The sequence below is a fragment of the Bacillus rossius genome, chromosome 1 (genome assembly GCF_032445375.1).
Source record: "Bacillus rossius redtenbacheri isolate Brsri chromosome 1, Brsri_v3, whole genome shotgun sequence".
Classification (NCBI taxonomy): domain Eukaryota; kingdom Metazoa; phylum Arthropoda; class Insecta; order Phasmatodea; family Bacillidae; genus Bacillus; species Bacillus rossius.
The window spans coordinates 377,314,970-377,338,587 of NC_086330.1; the positions used below are offsets into that span (position 1 = coordinate 377,314,970).

Here is a 23,618-nt window from a genome sequence, read left to right on the forward strand (position 1 = left end):
AGTTGTTTTCGTTCATATTTATGCACTTATTCTAATACATTGAGGACGAATTACCTGTCCAGACCAATAATTCAACAGTAGTTAAAAAAAACTGTCAGAAAGTAGACATACATACTACTATCCTGCACTAGGCTTCTGTTGTAAGTAGAGACCGAAAATTTTCGCGCGTTCATTTTTGCGATAGGCTAGAATTCAAATACGATCACATTTTTGCTAATTCAGTGATTAAGCCACAGTTTATCTGAAGGTACCTTAGCCAGTGAGAAACCCTCAACAAAAGAAGTATTGAATCAATAGCATCCCAGTTAACAGGTATCACGATTCAGTCTCCAACGAGGATGTGTAGTACATGGACGATAGTGGAGTATTTCCTAGAGGTCACTGAAAATGTGAATTATTCCTGTCCCTAGTTATGAGTTCACCAGCTCGTGGATCGTGTACGCGTTAAAAAAACAAAACAATTCAAAGCAGTCATGAGGACTGCCGACAGAAGTGAAAACTTACAACTATAAACAAACAGTTGTTATTTTTGGATATCCAAATTAATTTTTAATAAAAAACAGAGAATATTTCGGGATTTTCACGAAAAAATATTATCACACAACAAATTTGTTTTATCACGTTAGTAAAATAACTCCTAAATTACTATAAAATACACATTGTAGGTATTAAATAAAAAAAATAATGATGCTCTTAATTTTTAGATTATATTGCTACAAAGACTCTGTTTTCTTCGTTATTCAAACTATATATCTATATGAGAATATTAATATGTAGGTATATTTTATACTCACTTTGTACTGCATACACACATTCGATTCACATATGCACAGCACTGATGTACAGTGACTGAAGACGTGTATTAATAAGATATGTATTGGTGTATATCGTGTGCATTACTTGTCGACCTGTGTTGTGTGTACTGGCTGCGCGCGCACCGCTGAGTGTATATATATATATATATATATATATATATATACATACATACATACATAAATACACACATTCACAGTTGACGTCACGTGACCATGTCGATGACGACTTACATGAATTAAATCCCTATCCGAACCCTCCTATAGAATCCTCAGATTTTTTGATCGACTTTGTGGCCGCCATCTTTAGGGTAGCATTTGCCTTCTGCCACAGATAGCCAACGATGCCCAGCTAGGAGATAAGTGAGAGAATCAGGTAGTGCCGACTAAAAAGAACAAAAGGGGTCCCACTAAGAGATGAGCGAAACGGAAAGAGTAAATATGTGTTGAGCACCCTTTGAATTTTTAACTCCAGACGAATCCGCGAAGTTTCCCGTTAGTTCATAGGCTGCTGCTGCAAAACATTTTTATTTTGGTTCATTCTTTTGAGCGTCATCCCCCTTATACAATTACGGAAATAACATTTCTAAATAACAACTTGTCAAACTTTTGGACTTCAATACGGGCGCCTCCTCCATCCTCAAAATTATGAACAGAAAAAAGGAAAAATTAATAACCGCTGATGATCGCGTCAGACACGCCCCGTTAGCGCTCCACGTGACAGGCTCATAAGGGCGGGTGAACAATAATACACAATAAGAATCCCGCCCTTGTCTCGCCCGAACTTCCTGGAAGCAAAAAGGGGTGACAGGATGGGAGGGGGGGGGGAAGTAGGTGTTCCAGGCTTTATCCGGGCACGGGGAGGGTTTTTTTTTGGGGGGGGGGCAGTCGTAATGGCCGCGGATTATTAATTTTTACAGTGCGAGTCTTTTTATTTCCTCTCCGCTAGGTGCGAGGGGTAAGAATAACGCCCCGCGCGCACAAAGCGCGACAACGCGACACGAAGCACAGTAATAATGACGAACCCCCCCTCCCCCCCTCTTCCCTAGCCATGTGTCGCAGTGAATACGAGCCCGCAACAAGGCGTGAAATGGGAAGGGGTGGGGGGAGAGACCGCCCCTACGTCAGCGGGCTATTTACACGGCTAATTTCCCCAGGCCGAGAGGGTAATCAGCGGGGTTGCCTCGCTAGAAGGTGGGGGGTTGAAGGGGGATGTTTGACGGGCACCCCGCAGTCACGTGAGCCACCTCGACAATAGAGATCTTCACTCCCTCGTCCCCGCCGTCAGGGGTTTTCGAGTACCGTAGCCTCCGCGTTGTTAGTTAGAAAAAAGGGGGAAAGAAGGGGATAGAAGTGGGTTGAACGAAGCTGTATCTAGCATTGGGGCGACGAATCAACGACGGTAATCACACGTGAATCAGCTTCCCGTGTTAGTTCCTTCAACGACGAGACGACATGGCAAACAAAACATTTGCAGCCACCTTCCGTTCGTGCTGTATGTTCTAGAGGCGGGGGAAAGGGGCGGGAGGGGTATACATTTAATTTTCGCGCCTCAAAAGTTAATTAGTGGCGACAGCGGAATCTTTCGCGGTGATTGCAAAACACATGTAGAGTTCAGCGTTATCGCGAACCGAGTGCCTACAGCTCGAGTGTGTCCAATCTTTCAGACATTTTTGTAACAGCGTGGAAACTTTGACGTGGTTTAGTTTGGCTCGTACTTATTATGAGAACATGTCTTAGATTAATATTAACTTCGTGTGCTTTATGGATTTAGGTAATATTCGAAACTTGCAATCTTGCTGGATTTTTACACACACACACACACACACACACACACAGCGAGAAATATGTAAATAGAGACACGGCGCAGCAATTGCTCAGTTGACGGAAGTGTTCAGGGACTCACTTTTTAACAGCGGCAGGTCGTTGATAAACGCGCCGCTGTCTTCGACGTTCGTATTCTGAAACAGACAAGAGACAAGCATGTTGTTATTTGAACCATTCAAAAAGTTCCAAATTAATCCAGGCCGCTGTTAACACAAACTGTTGCCTTTTCAATTGTAAAACTGCTATTAAAGGAACAATATCATTCGAAATGTCCTCCATAGGTATATTGCTTGCTTTTGAAGTAATCACATAAGAAGGAGTAATTTTGTTTTGTCTTTTTGTGAATATATTTTCTAACTTCAAATGCTCAAATCACAATACGTTTCAGTTACAAAAAACCAATTTTAACAGCCAGAGAAAAGTTGTCGTTTTAAAATCCATTTTTTGTTCGATGAGATTATCGGTAAACCACAGCAACGATTATTTATTTTTATTAGTAACATGCCTATCAACAGTTTAAGCCAGTTAACTTTAGAGATGGGCACAATACAAATGCAGATACACAATAGACAAAACATAAGGTAAGTTAGCCAAATAAGGCCCACCTAAGATTAATTGAATTTTCCCATTTTCCCATAAATCATAAAATTATGAAAAAATATCTATAAAATACCTCTGTTTATTGTGATCAGTAACACCTCTGCAAACTTTAACATTATACCCTGTTTAATGACATTATTTTGTAAAACACAAATGTTTGAATAGTGGACTGATAAAACCACGTGTTCCAAATAAGGCCCATCAGGAGTACCATATAAGGCCCACCTATAATGAATTAATTAACAGCAAGTAAATAGTCTGTATGCCACTTTAAGCAAGGTTATGATAATTACAAGATAAACCACAAACAAAATCACAATTTACACGTACAAGCATTGTAATAACACACTCAGGGTGGATAAAAATGTATCTGTACTCAAATGAAAGCCCTGCACATTCTTCATCAACTGTTGTTATGCTAGTTTAAGCTAGGTTATGAATTATAACTTAAGTAGAGACATACCAAAATACACAATCATATTTAAAAGGTAAGTTATCAAAATTCTAATTTTCACAATCAGGACAGAGGAAAAAATAGTTTTTGTCCTCACGTGAAAGCCCTACACATTGTTCATGGACATACTGAAGACACTGTTGGCATAGTCGCATGTCAACCTGGCGATCCTCATCGCAAATATGACAATACCAACTCTGCTTAGATTGTTCTGTTGCATTTATTTTAGACTTTTTGTTGTTCTTAGAGTTTCCAGGTCGTAGTTTCCCTGTCAGATTTTTATCCCCCTTTTCATGTGTTACTGTAGCCCTCTTTTTCAGAGTACCACTGTATTTAGATATTTTCTTCTTTTGACGACCAGAATTTCCTGGTTCTTCAAACAAAGATTTCGTCACTTCAATAGCCTTGTAATTTAATGATTTCTTTCTGCTAACAGCCGTTTTTACTTTAATCTCAGGGTTTTTCAAAATGTCCTGCAAAGTTGTTTTAAATTCATCTTCATCAGACTCAAGATCACTGCTCAAACTATCGTGAAGAGAAATGTCGTCACTCACTGAGGTTGATTCACTTGAAGATCTGGTACTATAGGAGGCAGATGCTATTGGATAAGAACAAGATGGTAAAACAAGATTTAGTGATGAAGAAGAAGCTTGCGATTTTGGCAGTCTCTTAGATGGTGCGGTGCTACTAGCTGCATTGCCTTCAAAATGTGATGTGGGTGCATCTGGAGCTGGAGCTGCATTGCCCTCAGGTGGTGCTATGGTTGTAGATGCAGCTGCGTCATCTTCAGATTGTGCTGTGGGTGCATTTGGAGCTGGAGCTGCATTGCCCTCAGGTGGTGCTATGGTTGTAGATGCAGCTGCGTCATCTTCAGATTGTGCTGTGGGTGCATTTGGAGCTGGAACTGCATTGCACTCGGGTGGTGCTATGGTCGTAGCTGTAGCTGCATTGTCTTCAGCTCTATATGTGATCTCTGAAGGAGCAAAAGCTTCTTCTGGGATTATATTTGGATTGTAGGGAAAAATTCCTGTGGCTTTAAAGCCTGCAACAACATTTGCAGCCGAGGCAGCTTTTGGCCATACTTTTGTGAATATATTCCCAAAATCATGCTTGGTAATTTTTCGATCGTGACTGTGTTGTTGTGTTGTCCAGTGGAGCATCACTTCATCGTCCCAAAATGCCTCGAAAGGATGAAAGACAGACTTGTCCAACGGTTGCAACTCATGAGTAGTATTACTCGGTAAGCAAAATAATGTAATGCCATAGTTATCAGCTGTTTCCACAATACCAGCATCTAAATGGGATTTTGCTCCATCAAAAATAAGAAGAACATTGCCTGGTGGCCTGTACTGCGAAAAGTTATGAACCCAATTTATGAATGTGGCAGTTGTCATGTAACCTTTCACTGTCATTTCAATTGCTGTTTCACTAGGTAAGTTATCTTTCCATGCAGGGTTGCATCTTACACCTTTAAATATTACCATTGGTGGGATTACTTGTCCAATGGCATTTCCACAGGACACAATTGATACACTTTCGCCAAGTTTTTGCATTATTAAATGAACACGCTTGGCTCCTTTTCTGGCAAATGTTTTCTGTTGCTTATGCAAGGTAAGTCTACAACCTTTCTCATCCAAATTGAATATAAGCTGAGGCTTGTCAAAAATATCCAACCTAGTCATTACTTCCTTCAATTTTTGAAAGTAATCATTCACGACAAAGTTATTTAGTTTTGTAGCTCTGCCTGGATTCATCGATTGGGCTTTTCGTTGGGCAACATCGGGATGTCTTAGCAAAAATAATTTCAACCACTTCCGCCCAGCACTTCCATGGGCGAAAGGAGCTTGAATTTTATTTGCTTCACAAAATGAAAATATAGATCGCCGAAGGATTTTTGCAGTTATAGGCATCCCTATATCAGCTAGGCGGAAAATTCTTTTACACAAATCATTTTCTTGATACACAGTAAGATATGATGGTCGACCTAGTTTCTTAGTCACTGTACCTGTGAGAAGATGATTTCCAAGTGTTTTCCTGGGAATTCCGAATTTCTGGGCAGCACTCCTTACAGAAGAACCATCACTTACGGCCTTCATTGCTCGAGAAAGTTGGTCCTCAGTCCACAATGCTCGTTTTTTCTTAACAGGCGCTATCTGAGGAAAACAATACAGAACACTGAAAAAAACTTAAGTGAGCTACTAGCATTACTTATAAGTAAAACCATTATACATTTGTTTAAAAGCTTTAATTTGAAACATGAATGTTGTGCACTGTAGTCTTTAAAGTGTACTTTCAAAAATTATTGTAAACTTAATAAGGGTGTTGCCTAAGTTACTTGAAGTTAATTTTGCTGTTAATTTTTCCGGCGCCTCTACATGTTCACATTATGTCAACCCTCATCAGCTCCCAAGACTACGGTTAAGAGCCGCCCAAATCTATTCCCTCTCTTTAAACTGCACACATCTTTGTAAAATTATGGCACGATTAACTGTGTTCTAAATAAGGCCCGGCTGGCCTTATTAGGCTCTGTTCAACTGGGCCTTATTTGGCTCCCGATAATTACCTACACAATCATATATTAATATTTAAATAACAAATGTTTGTTTACATTCTGCAATATTTATAATATGCAATTCTGAATGCCATTAAAAAGACTATTGAAAATATGGTAAAGGTTTGCCAAATACTATTATACATCTTCACGTGTAACCAAACATTTACATACCTGAAAATAAGAAGAAACGCTGTCCTTTGTGACAAACAATGAAAACCTGCTCATAAAATGGCGTGGTTGCTTTGCTGCGGCGTTATAGTTTCTGGTCTGGTCGTTGGATGGTAGGAGCATTCAGTAGCAAAGCACATATTTTACATCTTCTACACGTAGCGCCCGGAAATAATGGGTGGGCCTTATTTGGAACCGGGCCTTATTTGGCTTACGTACCTTACATATGACTAACTGATAAGGACTAACACAAAAAGACTATGGAGTGGGCACTGCAATGTAGATAGGGCATACATGCATGTGGGCACACGGAGAAAACGCTGCCAAGTAATTGTTGATATTTCACCGCCATTAATTTTCAACAACAATAACAAAAAATAGTTCAGCACTACTACACGATTAAAAATTTTCACATGAAATTTACGAAGAGCAATGGTTAAAAATTAACCACCAGATATCTTCGTAATTTTACGGACATCGTCGTATGAACTTACAAGAATCTTTTGGAAGTTTTAACAACCCTCTTAAATACCTAGTTATTACACTTCGTCATTCAGGGTTCAGTCATGTTTACTCTGTTCATAGAGAAGCAACGGAAGTCACACGTCGAAGTCTGGCGCTGTTGCCAGGAGGTGTATTCCATTAGTTTCCCGCAACTTGGGAGAGTGAATTTTTGACGTGACAACGTCTAATAAATCGATGAACGCCGGCTGCACGCACGAAAAAGTATCCCGTTACGCACATTGTTCCGTTACGCTGTGTACCGTTACGCTCATTGTACGCTTGCGCCGCATCTATCTCTCTTCCACTCGATTGGCCTATGCGTCCGAGGAGAAGAAAGACAGCGGCAGCACGTGAACTGTTTCGTCGACTGGTTATAAAGTGAAGTGAAAAGTTAATGTGGTTTTCATTGCTTATTACAACAACAATTTCGGCAATAAAGGTAAATTATTCTTGCATTTTAAAAATCTGATTACTTGTATAGTTTCAAGTATTTATTCTTTTATTATTAAAATAAAAATTATTCAATTTTATTTATAAAAGTATGCAATCATTTCATCAATGTTTTATTATGACGTTGTCACGTTAAACTATCGTCCGTAAACCAACTTTACAGACAACCAATTTTTTTCCTAACCTAACTAAAAGCTAAGTGTGTTAGGGAGGGTTCCGGGTTAGGGAGGGAGACTAAGTGCGTCACAGGCCGAAGCCTATACGCTATAATCATGCAGGTTGTGAACCATGCAGGAGGGGTAGCATGCATCATGTGCTAGGAGGGGGATTGGCCAGCCATGGCAGCGATTGGCGCCATGACTAACTCCCCTCACTGACTATCCTAGACTAAAACTAGATAAGTTGGGCCCAGGTAAAACCTGCATAGACACAGGGAAAACCCTGGGCTCTGACATGCGGGATGCAAAATTTCACGCATTAGTATCGAGCGGGAAAACAGAAGGATGGATCTGGAAGATGAGTTGGACAGAGTAGAAAAGAGTCTACCATGCGGGGGGTTGGGGGCTTGCACATTGCTGTCCGCATTGGTTTGGGTGGCTCTGGTAGTTTCGGGGGCGACTTTAGTCGTTTCCCGACGGGCTGCCAGCCAGCCCATGAAAGAGTGCGTGTAATTGGTGTAGGCCTAATCCGTCCTGATGCTGGTCTGTCAGGGAGAGAAGCGCTACTCGTCCAGATCGGTGACAGCTATAAGGTCTGGAACCGGGAAACCCCGGTCCTGAAAGTACAGGGAATTCCCGGCACTTTTAACATAGCAAAAGAACCAGGAATTTAAAATCGATTCTCGGTTGTTTCGGTACTTTCGGGACTCGACATCGACAGCATTATTGCTCGCTAATGCTACTCTCCTCGGACGAGACTACTCAGTCGCTAGGCGGTGCTGACTGTGCCTGTGGTAGTCAAGCCATGTGCTTCAAGTAAACATAGTTTTGCTTTTAAGTCTGCTATGGCAAGAATAAATGTTGTTTTAGTTTAATAATTATGTTAATTTACATGCGGTAAAACGATTTTTGTTTTCAAAGTTAAAGCTTGGGAGTAATAAGGCTGTGCAATAAAAAAGAAAATTGAAACACAAATGTTTATCTTTTTTTTTTTTTACTTTTGGTCACAAAAAACTGTTTAATCGTTCAAAACTAACTTTCGCTACTTCAATCACCGACTGCTGCGCCATTAATACAAAAATAAAAATATCTCGCTAGTATCGAAAGTAGCGGGAATGCTCGGTTCCGGTGAAGACTAGCACCGATATTCCTGGTCGTGGAGATCGGCTAGGGTTCTGAGCGCCTGGTCGGCCCAGTGAGGGAGTGAGTGTCTGGTCTCAGACTGCCGCTAAGAGTCGCGGGCAGCAGTCACCTGGGGCCCGCCTAGTCAGGGGCGTATCTGTGTCGGCGAGGCGGGACTGGCTGGTGCTTCTAGCGCGGTGTCTCCTCTGGACTGGCGCGCAGTCTTCTCCCAGTGCAATGAGCGGTGACCGTAACATTATACGGCATAGAAATGAAGATGAAAGTGTAATGCAAGTCCCTCAAGTGCTTTCAAGAATCTGTACCGGTTGTTTTACTCCAGAAAAAAAAATTACTCTGAAAAACAAGCTTTTTAGCCATTTTTAACTGTGCTGAAAATACAGTTTTAAAAACATTAATCCGAAATCAAAAGTACTTTTCGGCCCTCAGCGAACTCTTAAATGTTTTTCGTAAGCAGACCCCCACTCGGGTGTGTTGAGTAGTTTTGAAATCGCGTTGTTTTACCTGAAGCTCTGCACACCGTGTGTGTGCCCGGGTAGGCCCCCGCCTGCTCAGGCACACACTGTGCACACCGCGCCACCCCACTACTCTTACAAACCACAACAAAGCTACCGACTTTCCAACCAAGAATCCCCCTCAAACAAACAAAGAGATTCCTGTGAACTTACGTCATTATTTAAAGGAATTGTAAAATTTTGAAAGTTTTTTTTTGTAATGAGAAATCTTTAAAACTCATTTTAAAAAAAGAGCATTTTAAATAATACGCCGATAAGAAATTAATTCTTTCTTTAACCATTAGGCCTAATGCCGATAATTTAGACATAAGAACAAATATACAGAAGAAGGCAAATGGCAATGGAAAGGCCGGTGTAGGGAACAGCCTTAAGGCGGGGGAGGGCGTGCGACCACTGCGCGCGTGCGGGCCACGTGTCCGGGGGCGGGTGCGAACACGGCCTCTTCGCGCCGCTCTGCCGCCCCCGCGCTGGAGGCGGCAATTACCCGCCCCCCCCCTCTCCCCCTGCACCGCCCCTTGTCCAGCCAGCCGTGAGCCGTCGGCGCTCCGTCCGAGTTGCATCCTCTGTTGTTCTTAGAGACCGGGGAAATTCGCGTATTCATTTCACGATATGCTAGAATTAAACAACTGTACCTTTATATTGCTTCTGCGATTGGCTTACAGTTTATTTGAAAGACTTTGAGCCAATGGAAAACCTTCAACCAAAAAAGTATCGAATCGCAAGCGTCCCAGTTGACACGTGTCATGAGTCAGTAGCCAATGAACAACAGGTGTCATTTCCGCGAGTATTTAAAGGACTGTGAAGTCTATCCTAGAGGTCAATGAATCCGCGAATTTTGCAGGTCTCTACGCAATGAGCAGGTGGCATTTGCCTGAGTATGTAGGGGGTTGTGGAGTCTATCCTAGAGGTCATCGAAATCGCGAATTTTTCCGGTCTCTATGTATTGACCAGTGAGAACTATAGAAAAAAGGCTTGATTATGTACAGGCAAGTTGAGTCTAGATTGGAGTTAAACGAATCCACGGAATAACCGTGACTATATTTATTATTTAATTGTTAGAAAGAAAAGAATTCTCCTAAACAAGTCCTTGTTTAATTGTTTTTTTTATGAACGTAAAGGCAAACTTTTATGTCAGTCCTAGAATGTACTGCAAGCATGAAATCACGTGGTATACATTTTATATTACCTTTTCGTATTCAGGCTTCATCATAAATCTCTTTATTTTTAGTTTATTATTCATAAATCAATAAAATTATGTTTCCCCAAACCCACACTCTACCTCGCTTAACCGTACTACTGCTGATTCCGACACTTATGGATTCTTTGCTAGTATTTATTTTTCAGTTTATAATTATAGTTTTGAAAAGACATAGTTAAAGCTAACATGCCTAAACGATAAAAAAAACTGACGAAAATGTCGGATGTATACGTTTTAACAGTTTTATAATTAAGTACCTCTGATAAGATCTATTTACGAACACATTGATTTGATTTAGTCTTCTTATGACATTTATTGCTTTTGAAATTATTACTAGAAACTAAAACAATTCGTGGTTTCGATGTCATTCAGGCTAGACTACTCGGGCAAATAACACTAGTTCATTGGCTGCTGACTTAGAGTATTTTCAACTGGTTCGTGTGTGTTTCGATACTTCTTCAGTTAAGGGTTTCTCATTGGCCCAGAGTCTTTCATACGAACAGTGGATCAATAGCAAAAGCAACTTTAATATACTTCTATTTTATTTTAGTCAGCGAATTTTTTTCGGTTTCTACTTGTGCATGCGTTGAAAATATTTGGGGAATAACCACATGTACAAGGGAGTTATCGTGGTAAATTTTCAGTTTCAGGCTCTTAAATAACTGCGATGATGAGAGAATGAATTATAAAAAACCAACTTGTCGTATGAGACGAAGCTTTATGGATAGAGACCGGAAAAATTCGCGAATTCATTTCGTGAAATGCTACAATTCAAATAATTATACCTTAGTGCTGCTTCTGCCATTGGTTCACTGTTAATCTGGAGTAATGAGAGCCAATTAGAGACCCTCACTCATAGAAGTGTCGAATCACAGGCCACCCAGTCGAGACGACTCACAAGTCAACAGCCAATGAACAGTTGGCATTTGCCCGAGTATGCAGAGAAATGTGGAGTCTATCCTGGAGGTCTCTACTTATGGGACCGGAAAAATTCGCGGGTTCAATGACCTGCAGGATGAACTCCACATTTCTACGTACACTCGGTCAAATGCCACCCACTCATTGGCTGCTGTCTTGTGAGACGTCCCAACGTAGCAGCCTGCAATTCGTATAAAGCTTTTGTCGGGCGTTTCTAATTGGCCCAGGGTCATCCAGGTGAGTTGTGAACCAATAGCAGAGGCAGCACTGAGGTATAACTAATGGAATTTCAGCCTGATGTCGCGAAATGAATGCGCGAATTTTTCTGGTCCGTACTTATGGATCGCTACTCGTAGCAAGGCCGAGGCAGCGAGGTCTGTATATCGGAGGACAACGCGTCGTGAGGTGTCTCGCGAGTGGTGGGGGGCAGGGAAGGGGGCGTGTCTCGAAAGAGCGCCCCCCCCCCCGGCCCGGCAATCCTCGAGGAGTGGCCGCCGATCAATCACGGGTCTTGTCGCGCCGCGCTCCGCGATCCGCAGATAGCAGGGCGCGGCTGCATCGGGCCGGAGTCTGGTCACGATCTCGGTCTCAGGACACTGTCCCCTCGTCCCCTCCCCTACACCGCAGTAGCGGCGTCTCGGACACTCCTAGGGACGACGATTAGTCGCCGGCTGGACTCCACAGCCGACCCCGCGCACTTCTGAACACATTCAGCGGCTTCGATCACCTTCAGGCAACTAGCGCCTGCTCATCGGCTGCTCACTCGTGAGGCGTCTCCACTGGGTGGCTTGTGGTTCGACGCTTCTTTGGTAAATAGTCTGCCATTGGCCCAGAGAGCTCCAGTTAAACTGCGAGCCGATAGCAGAACCAGCAGAATGGTTCACAAGTTTGTATCTTAGTCTATCACGAAATGAATCCGCGAATTTTTCCGGTCTCTATTCATTGGTTTGCTGACTTCGTGTGACGTCACAGCTGTTGTGCCCGTGATGTCCGTGAATACCACCATGTAAACTGGTAAAGGGGAGGGGGGGGGGGAGGGGCAGTTGCCAAAGCAGCTTGTAAGCCTATCGCGTAGTGAATTCTTGAATATTTATTTTTCTCTGTTCATTTGTAGAGTTATACTCACTATTCTGGACATGATCAATCCATAGAGACCGGAAAAATTCGCGGATTCATTCGGCGATAGGCTAGAAGTCAAATACATATACCTTTTAGATGATTTTGCTATTGGCTTACTGTTCATCTGCACGAATATCAACCAATTATAAACCCTCAACGAAAGAAGGATCGAATCACAGACAAACCAGCTGAGACGTCTCACGTGTCAGTAGCCGACGAACAGGTGACATTTCCGCGAGTATTTAAAGGACTGTGGAGTCTAGTCTATCCTAAAGGTCAATAAATCCGCGAATTGAGTAGGTCTCTACTTATGACGTTATCACGTAAAATGATCGTCTGTAAACCGACTTTACAGACAAACCCCCTTTTTTAAAATTAAATTGATATTTCTTAATTTTGAGATGCAATATAATGGGTTGTGATTTGTTGAGTTTCCGCGCCTCGCGGGAGCAGCAGATGCGACGACGGGACGGGCCTAACTGCACGACGGCAACGCCAGAGCGGCCACTTGAGGCCAGAAATCCCTAATATCGAGAACTCATTAAAATTCCTCTCTCATTGTCCGAGGAGAGGGCACTGTGGAGGCAGGAGGTGGGGGGGGGGGTATTGCCCCTCCCCCCGCTGAAGCGACAATGCCCCCTCGCTACACTATTTGTCCGGATCTTGAGGGAAGGGAGGGAGGTGGGGAGGCCCCGAACAAAGCTGCGCCTCGTGTCTGGCTAATATAGGACACCTCGCCGGCCGCGTAGCCGTGGAGCGAGACGGAACTACGAGTCCTGATGCGACTGCGCGCCAGACGTCGTACAAGAAAGGGAACGCACCACAACGCCGAAATACCACAACGCCGAAATGCCAAATTGACCACAACGCCGACAGCTAGAAAACTGCTGTGTACCACAACGCCGAATTACCACAACGCCGAAATACACTAACGCCGAAAAATGTCATTTCAGGACTGCCACAAAGGTTAGGTTAGAATAGACTAGGCTAGGTTAGGCTAGGTTAGTTTAGGCTAGGCTAGGATAGGCTAGGTTAAGTTAGGTTAGGTTATATTACGCTAGGTTAGGTAAGGTTAGGTTTGATTGTGGTATTTCGGCGTTAAGGTACATTTAAGAAACACACACAAATTCATTCAGTTGTTATTTCGGCGTTGTGGTACACAGCAGTTTTCTAGCTGTCGGCGTTGTGGTCAATTTTGACATTCGGCGTTGTGGTATTTCGGCGTTGTGGTATTTCGGCGTTGTGGTGACGACCCGTACAGAAACTACAACAGTCTGGACTGGACGTGACACAGCTCTTCCTCGCTGGCCTCCACGGTCACCTGACACAACGCCATGCAAACGTTAACCTTTGGGGCTTTACAATATACCCGTGTCCACGCTCCGCCGCTACCCAATGATCTCCCAGAGTTGGTGACACAGAATATAAGAGGCTATTGCTTCCGTTACTCCGGACTTGTTAACAAAAGTGTGGGAAGAATTGGACTTTAGGTTGGATGTGTGCCGTATAAGCTAGAGACCCGTAAAATTCGCGGGTTCAATGACGTCCAGGATAGACTCAAATATCCTCTACACACTCGGGCAAATGCCAACTGTTAATTTGCTGCTGACTCGTGAGTCGTCCCGACTGGGTGGTCTGTGATTCGACACTTCTATGAGTGAGGGTCTCTAATTGGCCCTCAGTCCTCCAGATTAACAGAGAACCAATGACAGAAGCAGCACTAAGGTATAATTATTTGAATTTTAGCATAACACGAAATGAACCCGCGAATTTCACGGGTCTCTACGTATAACTACAATTACACATTTTTAACATTAGTAAAAAAAACAAAAAAAAAAACAAATAAACTATGTTAGTTAAACTTCAATTTGATGTATTGTATTTTTTGAAGGATTGTATTTATAAAGAAAAAAAACACTTGGATTTATATATTTTTACCAACATAGAATTTCGATTACGTGCATTTTAAGGCACATTCAGTTTCAACCGGGTGGAGTTCGCTCCCATGCAGTCCGGACGAGCGACTACATTGCAGCTCCACGTGGGTTACAGTGAGTCACTATCGAGCTGAGCAAACTGCTACGGCATTTAAGTCAAGTCTTAAAAAAAAATTACGTGGACCCAAGACGGACACCGTCTATTGATTTCTGTACCTTTTCAGGCATTTGAGCCGCTCTAGCACCGGGAAGAACTGTCGGCGATGTGTAGTTATGAAATACAAAAATCGCTTTTCGAGGATGTTTGCCGGGGCTGTTGGGCTTTATTCCGCGGTAACACCCCCCTCCCCTCCCCCCGTCTATTGAGCAGCAGCGCCGAGCTGACGTCCCCGCAGTCGTTCCAACCCCCTCGCGCGCAACCCCACCGCTGTCAGGTTTATCTCGCTCAACCCCCCCTATGCGTCGCAAACATCCTGCACGGACCCCCCTCCTAGCAGATCTCCCGTTACCCCGGGTCTGCGGTGCGCTCGCCTCTCTCTTTGTCCGCGCAATCTCCAGCGGCGGCCGGGAGGAAGAATAACCATAACTGCTGCGTGTCTGGAGGGAGGCTGTTCCCAACAATGAGCCTCCTTTCGTAACGTGACTCTGCGGAGGCCGCAATTCTGCGCTACTTAAATGGCACCTTGTGTCGCGAGGACTGTGCGCTCAACCCCTGCCGGCGAGTTAGGTAGGGTTGGGTTTTAGGCAGCGAATAAACTCCTCAGTATTAATAGAGACCTGCGAAATTCGCGTTAAATTACTAGGGTCGGGTTAATTTCGCGGATTCACTGGGTGATAAAATAGACTTGAAGCACGTATACATCTCCCTCACGTTGTTTGTTGACTGTGCTGCAGAGCTGGAGACCGGAAAAATTCGCTGATTCATTCCACGATATGATATAATCCAAACAACTATACCTTTATATTGCTTCTCTGATTGGTAGAGACCTGTAAAATTCGCGATTTCAAATCCCTAAAGGATAGACTCCATGATCCTCTATGCACTCGTGCAAATTACATCTGCTGATTGGTTACCGACTCGTAACACCTGTTGACTGGAATGACCGTGATTCGCTAATTCTTCTGCTAAAGATTTTTCAATGGCCCAGAGTCTTTCAGATAAACTGTGGCCCAATCACTGAAGCAAAATAATGTCAAAAGTATTTGGACTCCATCCTATCGCGAAATGAATCCGCGAATTTTACAGGTCTCCATTGATTGGCTTACAGTTAATCTGATGGACTTTGAGTCAATAAAAAACCTTCAACCAAAAGAGTATCGAATCGCATGCGTCCCAGTTGACAGGTGTCACGAGTCAGTAGCCAATGAGCAGGTGGCATTTGCCTGAGTATGTAGAGGGTTGTGGAGTCTATCCTAGAGGTAATCGAAATCGCGAATTTTTCCTGTCTCTCTAAGCATAGTTCTTTGCACGCTCTTGTCTACCTTGAACCAATTTTAAACAAGGAGAAGAAGTGGTTACCCAATCATGTTCTAGCAGCCAGAGGATGTGACCTTGTTATCGACCAATGAACACTCTAGAAAGTCTTGATTATGTATAGGCGAGTTGAGTTTAGCATGAAGTAAAATGATTGTTTGTTGCTAAAATCATACGTAATCAATTAATCTTCTAAGTTTTGGTCAATTTTTTTATGAAACATACAATTTTTAAATGTGTTCAGTCGTAAGTTAAAACTGTTGAAAAGCAAAGTAAAACAAAATAAAGTCAAATTATTAAATATTTGATTATCTTTTCCATAGTTCAACAATTTAATTCTTGAATCAAATATCAATTTAAAAAATAACATTATGCGTCAATTTAAATACTCAGCACTATCTCGTAAAACGCATTTCATAAATGCAAAATTAATACATTAATGTGTTGTACACATGCAAAATATCTTTCTTGTAGTATTACAAAGTATTTATTGGCAACTGTTTTCCAAGTGAATCTTTTTTTTTGTCAAAGTACATAATTTTTATTTCTGTGCAGTACATCATGCATACATCCTCTGTCCAAAACAGTCGTGATCAACGTTATATTCTAGCTGGCTTTCGTAAAAAAAATTGGTTGTCTGTAAAGTCGGTTTACGGACGATAATTTAACGTGATTACGTCATAACAAAACATTGATGAAATGATTGCATACTTTTATGAATAAAATTGAATCATATTTATTGAATTATCACTATTTTGTATGGGTACAAAGAAGGAGTGAAATGAAATCTACAATTTAATTGATAAATTTACTTTTATTTGAATTCATTAATTCAAATATGTTTATTACTTTAACGAAAAGATTATTTTAACTATAACTTTTTGAATGAAAGTGGTTGTTTAATTGGAATGTTCGATTGGCTACATAAAAAAGTATATTCCCTTGCACGTCGGTTAGGCGGTTCAACTTGATATTAAAATTTCAAAATATTTTTTTTAATTCTCTTTTATGTTTATTTTTGTTTATTGCTCTTTATTTTGGAAAAATGGAAAAATGGAAAAATCACCAAAAAAAATTAATTAATAAAAAATAGTTTACTTAAAGTACTAAATTTTAAAGCTACTTTTGGAAAGCCCGCCTTGACCTATTTAATATAATAGTAGATTCATATGCCAATCGAGTGGAAGATAGATGTGGCGCAAGCGTACAATGAGCGTAACGGGACAACGAGAGTAACGGGACAATGAGAGTAACGGGACAATGCGCGTAACGGGCCAATGAGGCATCCTTTTACGTGCGTGCAGCCGGCGTTCATCGATTTACTAGACGTTGTTACGTCAAAAACAAAAAAAATTAGGAACGTTATTGGCTTACAATGTTCACGTTGTTAAGCGGTGTGTACTGCGCCTGTTATTACTGTTACCCGCACAAACAGCTCTATTGACGCCCGTCCTACTTTTGTCTACAAACACAGCTCGCATGCGTCGTGACTTAGAATACCCTAATTTGAACATACGTATGATAGCTGCATATAGGCCTTACGTGTTTAGCTCGTTAGGACTACAGTTTGAACAGTTGGTGCTCATTTCGGCTCTGCGACATTCGGCCATCAAATAGTTAGGGACTGGAAAAATTCGCGGGTTCAATGACATCCAGGATAGACTCCACGATCCTGTGCATACTCGGGCAAACGTTGCCTGTTCATTGGCTACTGACTTGTGAGGCGTCTCAATTAGGAGACTCGTGATTCGACACTGTTTTGACTGAGGGTCTATAACTGGGCCACAGTCCTCCAGGTTAACATTGAAACAATAGCAGAAGTTGCATAAGGATACGATTATTTGCATTTTAGCATATCGCGAATTTAATCCGCAAATTTTTCCTGTCTCTACAAAAAGTTCATTCGTTTATCCAGGTTCGGATGGGAAAAAGAAACGAATATCGCCAGATTTCATACTAGCACTATTATACGAATTGTCACAATATAGAAAAGAGGGGGTTGTCTATAAAGTCGGTTTACGGACGATAATTTTACGTGATAACGTCATAAGAAAATATTGATGAAAAATTGCATACTTTTTAATTTTCAATTATTATTTACAGTTTTTGCAAATTTAATTTGAATAATTTGTTTAAATATAATCACGAACAATTAGTTATAGAAAAAAAACTGAACTCAAATCAATGTCAATAAATTCTTAATTTGAAATGACGAAATTCGACAAAAAAAAAAATCAAATTTTTTAAATTGCTACTTTTAAAAAGCAAGCCTTAACCTGTTTGATATTATAGAAGAATTTCTCGCACGGTGGTTGGCCGGTTCTTGCACGCTCGGCTCAGGCGGAACGTGACAATGAGTCATGCTTTTTCGTGTGTGCAGCCGGCGTTCATCTATTCATAAGACGTTATCACGTCAATAATTATGGTTTTAAATAAATGATGTTGAGGTTTATACGTAGGGACCGGAAAAATTCGCGGGACAACGAGAGTAACGGGACAATGCGCGTAACGGGTTCAATGACCTCTAGTATGAACTCCATAGTTCTACGTACACTCGGTCAAATGCCACCCACTCATTGGCTGCTGTCTTGTGAGACGTCCCAACGTAGCAGCCTGTGATTGTTATAAAGCTTTGATCGGGTGTTTCTCATTGGCCCCGACTCAATCCTCGACCAATCACAAGCGCCAGCTCGTCCCGATGACGTCACCCCGACGCGAGTCGCCCGCGGCTGCCCGGGGGTCAGGCATGCCAACCGCGGCGCCCGCAGTCCGCTGGGTGACAAGGGAAAAGGGAGAGAGAGAGAGAGAGAAAAAAAAAATTACCTTCCCTGCTGAAAAAATTCCCCCATGCCTCTCTCTCTTTGTGTGTAGACGCGTGGAGTGCAAGAACATGCCCGGCGAGAGAGGGTTGTCGGAAAAAAAAGGCTTATGAGATGAACATAATGAAAACAATCGGTTTTCAGGGGAAGTGGAGGAAAAGGCTGGTGTGTGGGGGAACTCGACAGAGAGATGAAACGGTGTGAAACTTCTCCGGAGGAAAAAAAAAATATCCCTCACACGCGTCACATGTAACATGTGAACGCGGAACAATGTGGAAACTGCCGGAGCGGCGGTCAGCCGCGGATTGCAGGGTGGACTGGGGGAGGGGGTGAAACCCGCGGACGTTATGCTAAAAGGGTAGGTAGTATGTGACTTCACCCCTCCTCCCCTTTATTTTTTCCTTCTCTCTCCTCAACCAGGAGGACGAAAAATACCTATGCCTTCCGAGAGCCACGTCGTACATCGTGAGACCGGGATACCCTTTTAATTAAAATCCGTGCTCGGGAAATGCACACCTCCGCTCCCTCCTCCCCAAGCATTTTTTTTGCCGTGATTTCCACCCCTCCTCCTCCTCTCCGGACAATTTCTGCGGCGTTTTAAGATGAAACGGAACAGAATCGTTTCCCGATGTGGACCCTTCACCCCCCCCCCCCCCCGGCCACACAAACCCTTGCTCGACGGGGTCATCGATGACTAGGGGCATGCAGATTTCGCGGAAAGAGTTCGAGACTAGCTGGAAGTTAAAACACTGTAGCATCCATCGTCTTTGTTTCGTGATTGGGCGAGTTTCTCCCACAGATACACATCGATTGTTACAACACCAATCACATCAATTCAGCGTAAGGCAACGACGTCTCTCGCAGACGGCCGCCAATCACAAGGAAGAAACCACAAGTGCGGTTATACCTTGTTTCAGTCTAATGGGCGTTTAGATCTTTTCGAGAAAAATACCTGCCCCTATCGATGACTGAAAGAAGAGAGGGCGTCTGTCGTGCCAGTAGTCATGTCCTCTCAGGAGACACGCCATTTTACGATTTTCAACTGTTTGTGGGGCATGGAGGGGGGAGGGGAACCCCGGATATAATTAATAATTCCATCGCCGCATAAAATAATCTTGATGGCCAACCATGTGGCGAAAAATAAAAATAACTCAAACGCTCATAAGTTGAGACCGGAAAAATTCGCGAATTCATTTCGCGACAGGCTAAAATACAATTAGTTACACCTCAGTGCTGCCTCTGCTATTGGCTCGCAACTCACCTATGGATGACTCTGGGCCAATGAGAAACACCCGGCCAAAGCTGCTACACTTGAACGTCTCACAAGACAGCAGCCAATGAGTGGGTGACATTTGACAGAGTGTATGTAGAACTGTGGAGTTCATCCTGGAGGTCATTGAACCCGCGAATTTTTCCGGTTCTAATGATAAGGGTGTATTGCAAGTCCCTTGAGTGCTTTCAAGAATCTCTACCGGGCGGTTCATGTACAGAAATTACTATTAAAAACACGCGTTTTTGCCATTTACACTCTATTTAAAAACACAGTTTAGAAACAAAGCCTCGGGGAAAGAACCACTCATGAGCCCTCGGTGTACCTATATACTTTAATGCTTTTAGCGAACATATACCACTCTGACGTCTCAAACGGCGTGGTTTCTCCTGAAGTCCGGCACACCCTGTGTGTGCCCGGGTAGGCCTTTCGTCTGGCATATCTGTCCTGTCCGCATTCCTCCGACCGTTCCCTCGGCGCATCGAGCGCCCCGATCACCAGGAGAGGCGGCGAGAGAGTCTGAGGGGTTTGGTTCATACATAGTCTGTACCACGTGAGGGAGAAGGAGGGTGGGTTGAGGAGGGGAGGGGGAATTTTTCTCTTCCAAAGTCGCCAACTTTCCAGCCGGAGCAGTTTTTTTTCCACGCGCGAGGCGGCCCGGCCTCCCTACTGGAGGTACTTCATCTCGGGAGGCGAGATGAAGGCGTCGTCACTTCCGCCAGAAGGGTGTGCATAAGGGCGGATGGGGGTCCGTGGAGGAAGGGTAATCGGCAGTTAAATACGCCCTCGGGGCGTCGCGCAGGGACGCCAGGAGAAGGGGTTAACGGCTGGCGCACGGAGGGGGAACAAGTCGACAAACATTCTTCATCGTGTCGCGAGCTCCGAAAACAGTTTATTGGCAGTTTTGAAGCAGCTTGGCTTCTGGGTTGTAGCCGTGTCCTTGGCGAACAATTCACCGACGTTTCGGTCGACATTGCAGTCGCCATCGTCAGGGAACAGTTACCTACTGAGGTTCTTACCAGTTGTCCTGCCTTTACATACTCTCGCACTGAGGGGCAGGTGCTTCCTGATTGGCTGCCGCTGTGGGCCAATCAGAGCCTTTTTTTCTTCATGGTTGGCTGGGCTGTTTTGCCAATCAGGGGCGATCTGTCTGGTGTTGGCTGTGGAACTATATGTTTTGAGGATTTCTAAAGAGTGTGTTCCATATTTTGCTTAATTTGTAGCCATCTTCTCTATTAATGTTTGCTGGTTGTTAGAGTGATATGCGGCCGCCCCTTCCACGCCAACAGGAAAAAAAAAACACGTAAAGTTGTCTGTCGGCACACGCAACTCAACAGAGATGTGTGACATCCAACTTCAGTAACGAGAAAACTCATGAGTTCTCATCTTGCAAATACACTTGTAATACGAAACTCTGACACGAAATTTATATTGGAAAAGTTTAAAATAATGTCGGGCGTGATAAATATACGTAAATTGTGTTTTCAACTGCATTTCTGGACGCGAATCACACGTAGTTCCCGCGCCCGCCGCTAGAATTCGCTGCCGGAGCAGCTGCCTCGACTACCGAATCATTCCATTTGCAGACCGAAATTTTGAACTGTTTAATGAAATGGTTCCGATAAAAACAAAAAAAAAATTGACTTGACAAAAATACTAAACCTCGGGTCTCAACCTGATTTTCGATAAGGAAGTTTATTAAAATAATGCCTAACTTGTACAAATTCGTTAAACAGTTAATACTATCACGTTTTCATTTGGCTTTGTGAAATTTTGTCCGCGTGATCCGCTACAGTTGGCAAGACTTCAGTCTCATTCACGAAGTCACACGAAATGCCTTAGACATCAACAAACTATATCGAGGTTTTAAAAACAATTTTATGAAACTAATAATACATTTACATTAATATTGCTACCTTGGATTTAACAATGCAAGGTTTTAAATAATATTTAGCGATTTTTAACTTCCAATTCGTTGCTTTTTTTAAATTTTAGAAAGAACGCATTAATAATTTACAAAACAATACCACAGAGAAAGTTTTAGAATAGAGGTGGATTGTTTAATTCCGAACCTAAATGGAAACTGCACAACTTTACACCTGCAGCAAACATGGCGACAATGAACCAGCAAAGAGTCTGGCAGCTGTTTCTCTACTCAAAGACTCGCACGGAATATTGAGCGAAGAAAATCAATAATACCTAATGAGCAAAAATCTCTGAAAAAAATTGAACGGAAAATAACTAAATAGAATTTTGAAAAACAAAATCGAGGTGCAAACGGATGTCCTCTAAAGAATCCATGTAGGTACAACTCTCTCCTTTATTATATAGAAGATATGTTGAAAATATCGGTGACATAAACGCAAATGCAATCTTGGTATCGCTTTAGAATTTCAAAAACAGCATTTAAATAGTAATGACTAGAGACCGGAAAAATTCGTGCTTTCGATGACCTCTAGGATAGACTCAACAACCCTCTACATGCTCAGGCAGATGCCACCTGCTCATTGGCTATTGACTCGTGACACCTGTCAACTGGGACGCTTGCGATTCGATACTCTTTTGGTTGAAGGTTTTCCATTGGCTCAAAGTCCTTCAGATAAACTGTAAGCCAATCACAGCAGCAATATAATGGTACAGTTTCTTGGATTCTAGCATATCGTGAAATGAATCCGCGAATTTTTCCGGTCTCTAGTAATAACGATAAAATGAAGGGGAAAAAAATATAAACATGGCATGTGGAACAGAGCCTTAAAGCTTCTGCTTCATACGCCTGCTGCTTGTTTATTTTCTTGTCATCACTGTAGATTAGGGACCTGAAAAATTCGCGGGTTCAATGACCTCTAGGGTGAACTCCACAGTTCTATGTACACTCGGTCAAATGTCACCCACTCATTGGCTGCTGTCTTGTGAGACGTCCCAACGTAGCAGCCTGTGATTCGTATAAAGCTTTGGTTGGGTGTTTCTCATTGGCCCAGAGTCATCCAGGTGAGTTGTGAGCTAATAGCAGAGGCAGCACTGAGGTATAACTATTTATATTTTAGCCTATCGCGAAATGAATTCACGATTTTTTCCAGGCTCTACTGTAGATGTGTCCCTAACAGCAAACTTAAAATAAATTATAGTTTTTAATTAACTTAAACAGTTCTGAAATAACAGTAACAAGAAAAGGAAATAATCGATAGGATATGAGCTCGGGCCTAAGTGGCTTGGCATTTTTTTTTTAAGAAATATATATATTTTTTCAATATTTTGTAGAAATAATTATAAAATTATTTTTTTTGACCTAACAAAACAGAATTTATTAAAATACCGAAATGAAACTTTCCAGGTAAAAGGTCAATTCAACTACTGGCTACTTTCCTCCCGTGTTTTTTTTCTTAATTATGTGCCACGATTTCCAGAATAATTAAAAAAAATAGGTATGATATATTTGACACCCCAATAAAGTTACATAAGCTCGTCTTATTATTGTCAATTATAGTAACAAATCTGGTAATGGTATTTGGCTTGAGAGACATGAACAGAATAATGTCATAAAATTATGTACATTATTCCACTAGATGTTTTGGTCACACTCTGGTGGATATAATTACTTTCATTTCAGTAGTTAAAATTGCATCAGGTCTTCAATACAAAAAAAATTGTTGCGTTAAAGTTCACTTGTCGTAATTAGTTCACAATTATCTCAATTTTTTTTT

General features: G+C 42.3%; 1 protein-coding gene across 3 annotated transcripts in view; it reads right to left on the reverse strand.

Moving 5' to 3' along the window:
• Window positions 1-23,618, reverse strand: part of LOC134528558 (transcription factor AP-2-epsilon) — a 387,195-nt gene that overhangs the window by 99,867 nt on the left and 263,710 nt on the right. For all 3 annotated transcript variants that reach the window (XM_063362291.1, XM_063362289.1, XM_063362290.1), the window contains exon 5: window positions 2,719-2,773. In XM_063362291.1, the coding sequence (XP_063218361.1) occupies window positions 2,719-2,773 (55 nt within the window). The remainder of the gene's footprint in view (window positions 1-2,718; window positions 2,774-23,618) is intronic.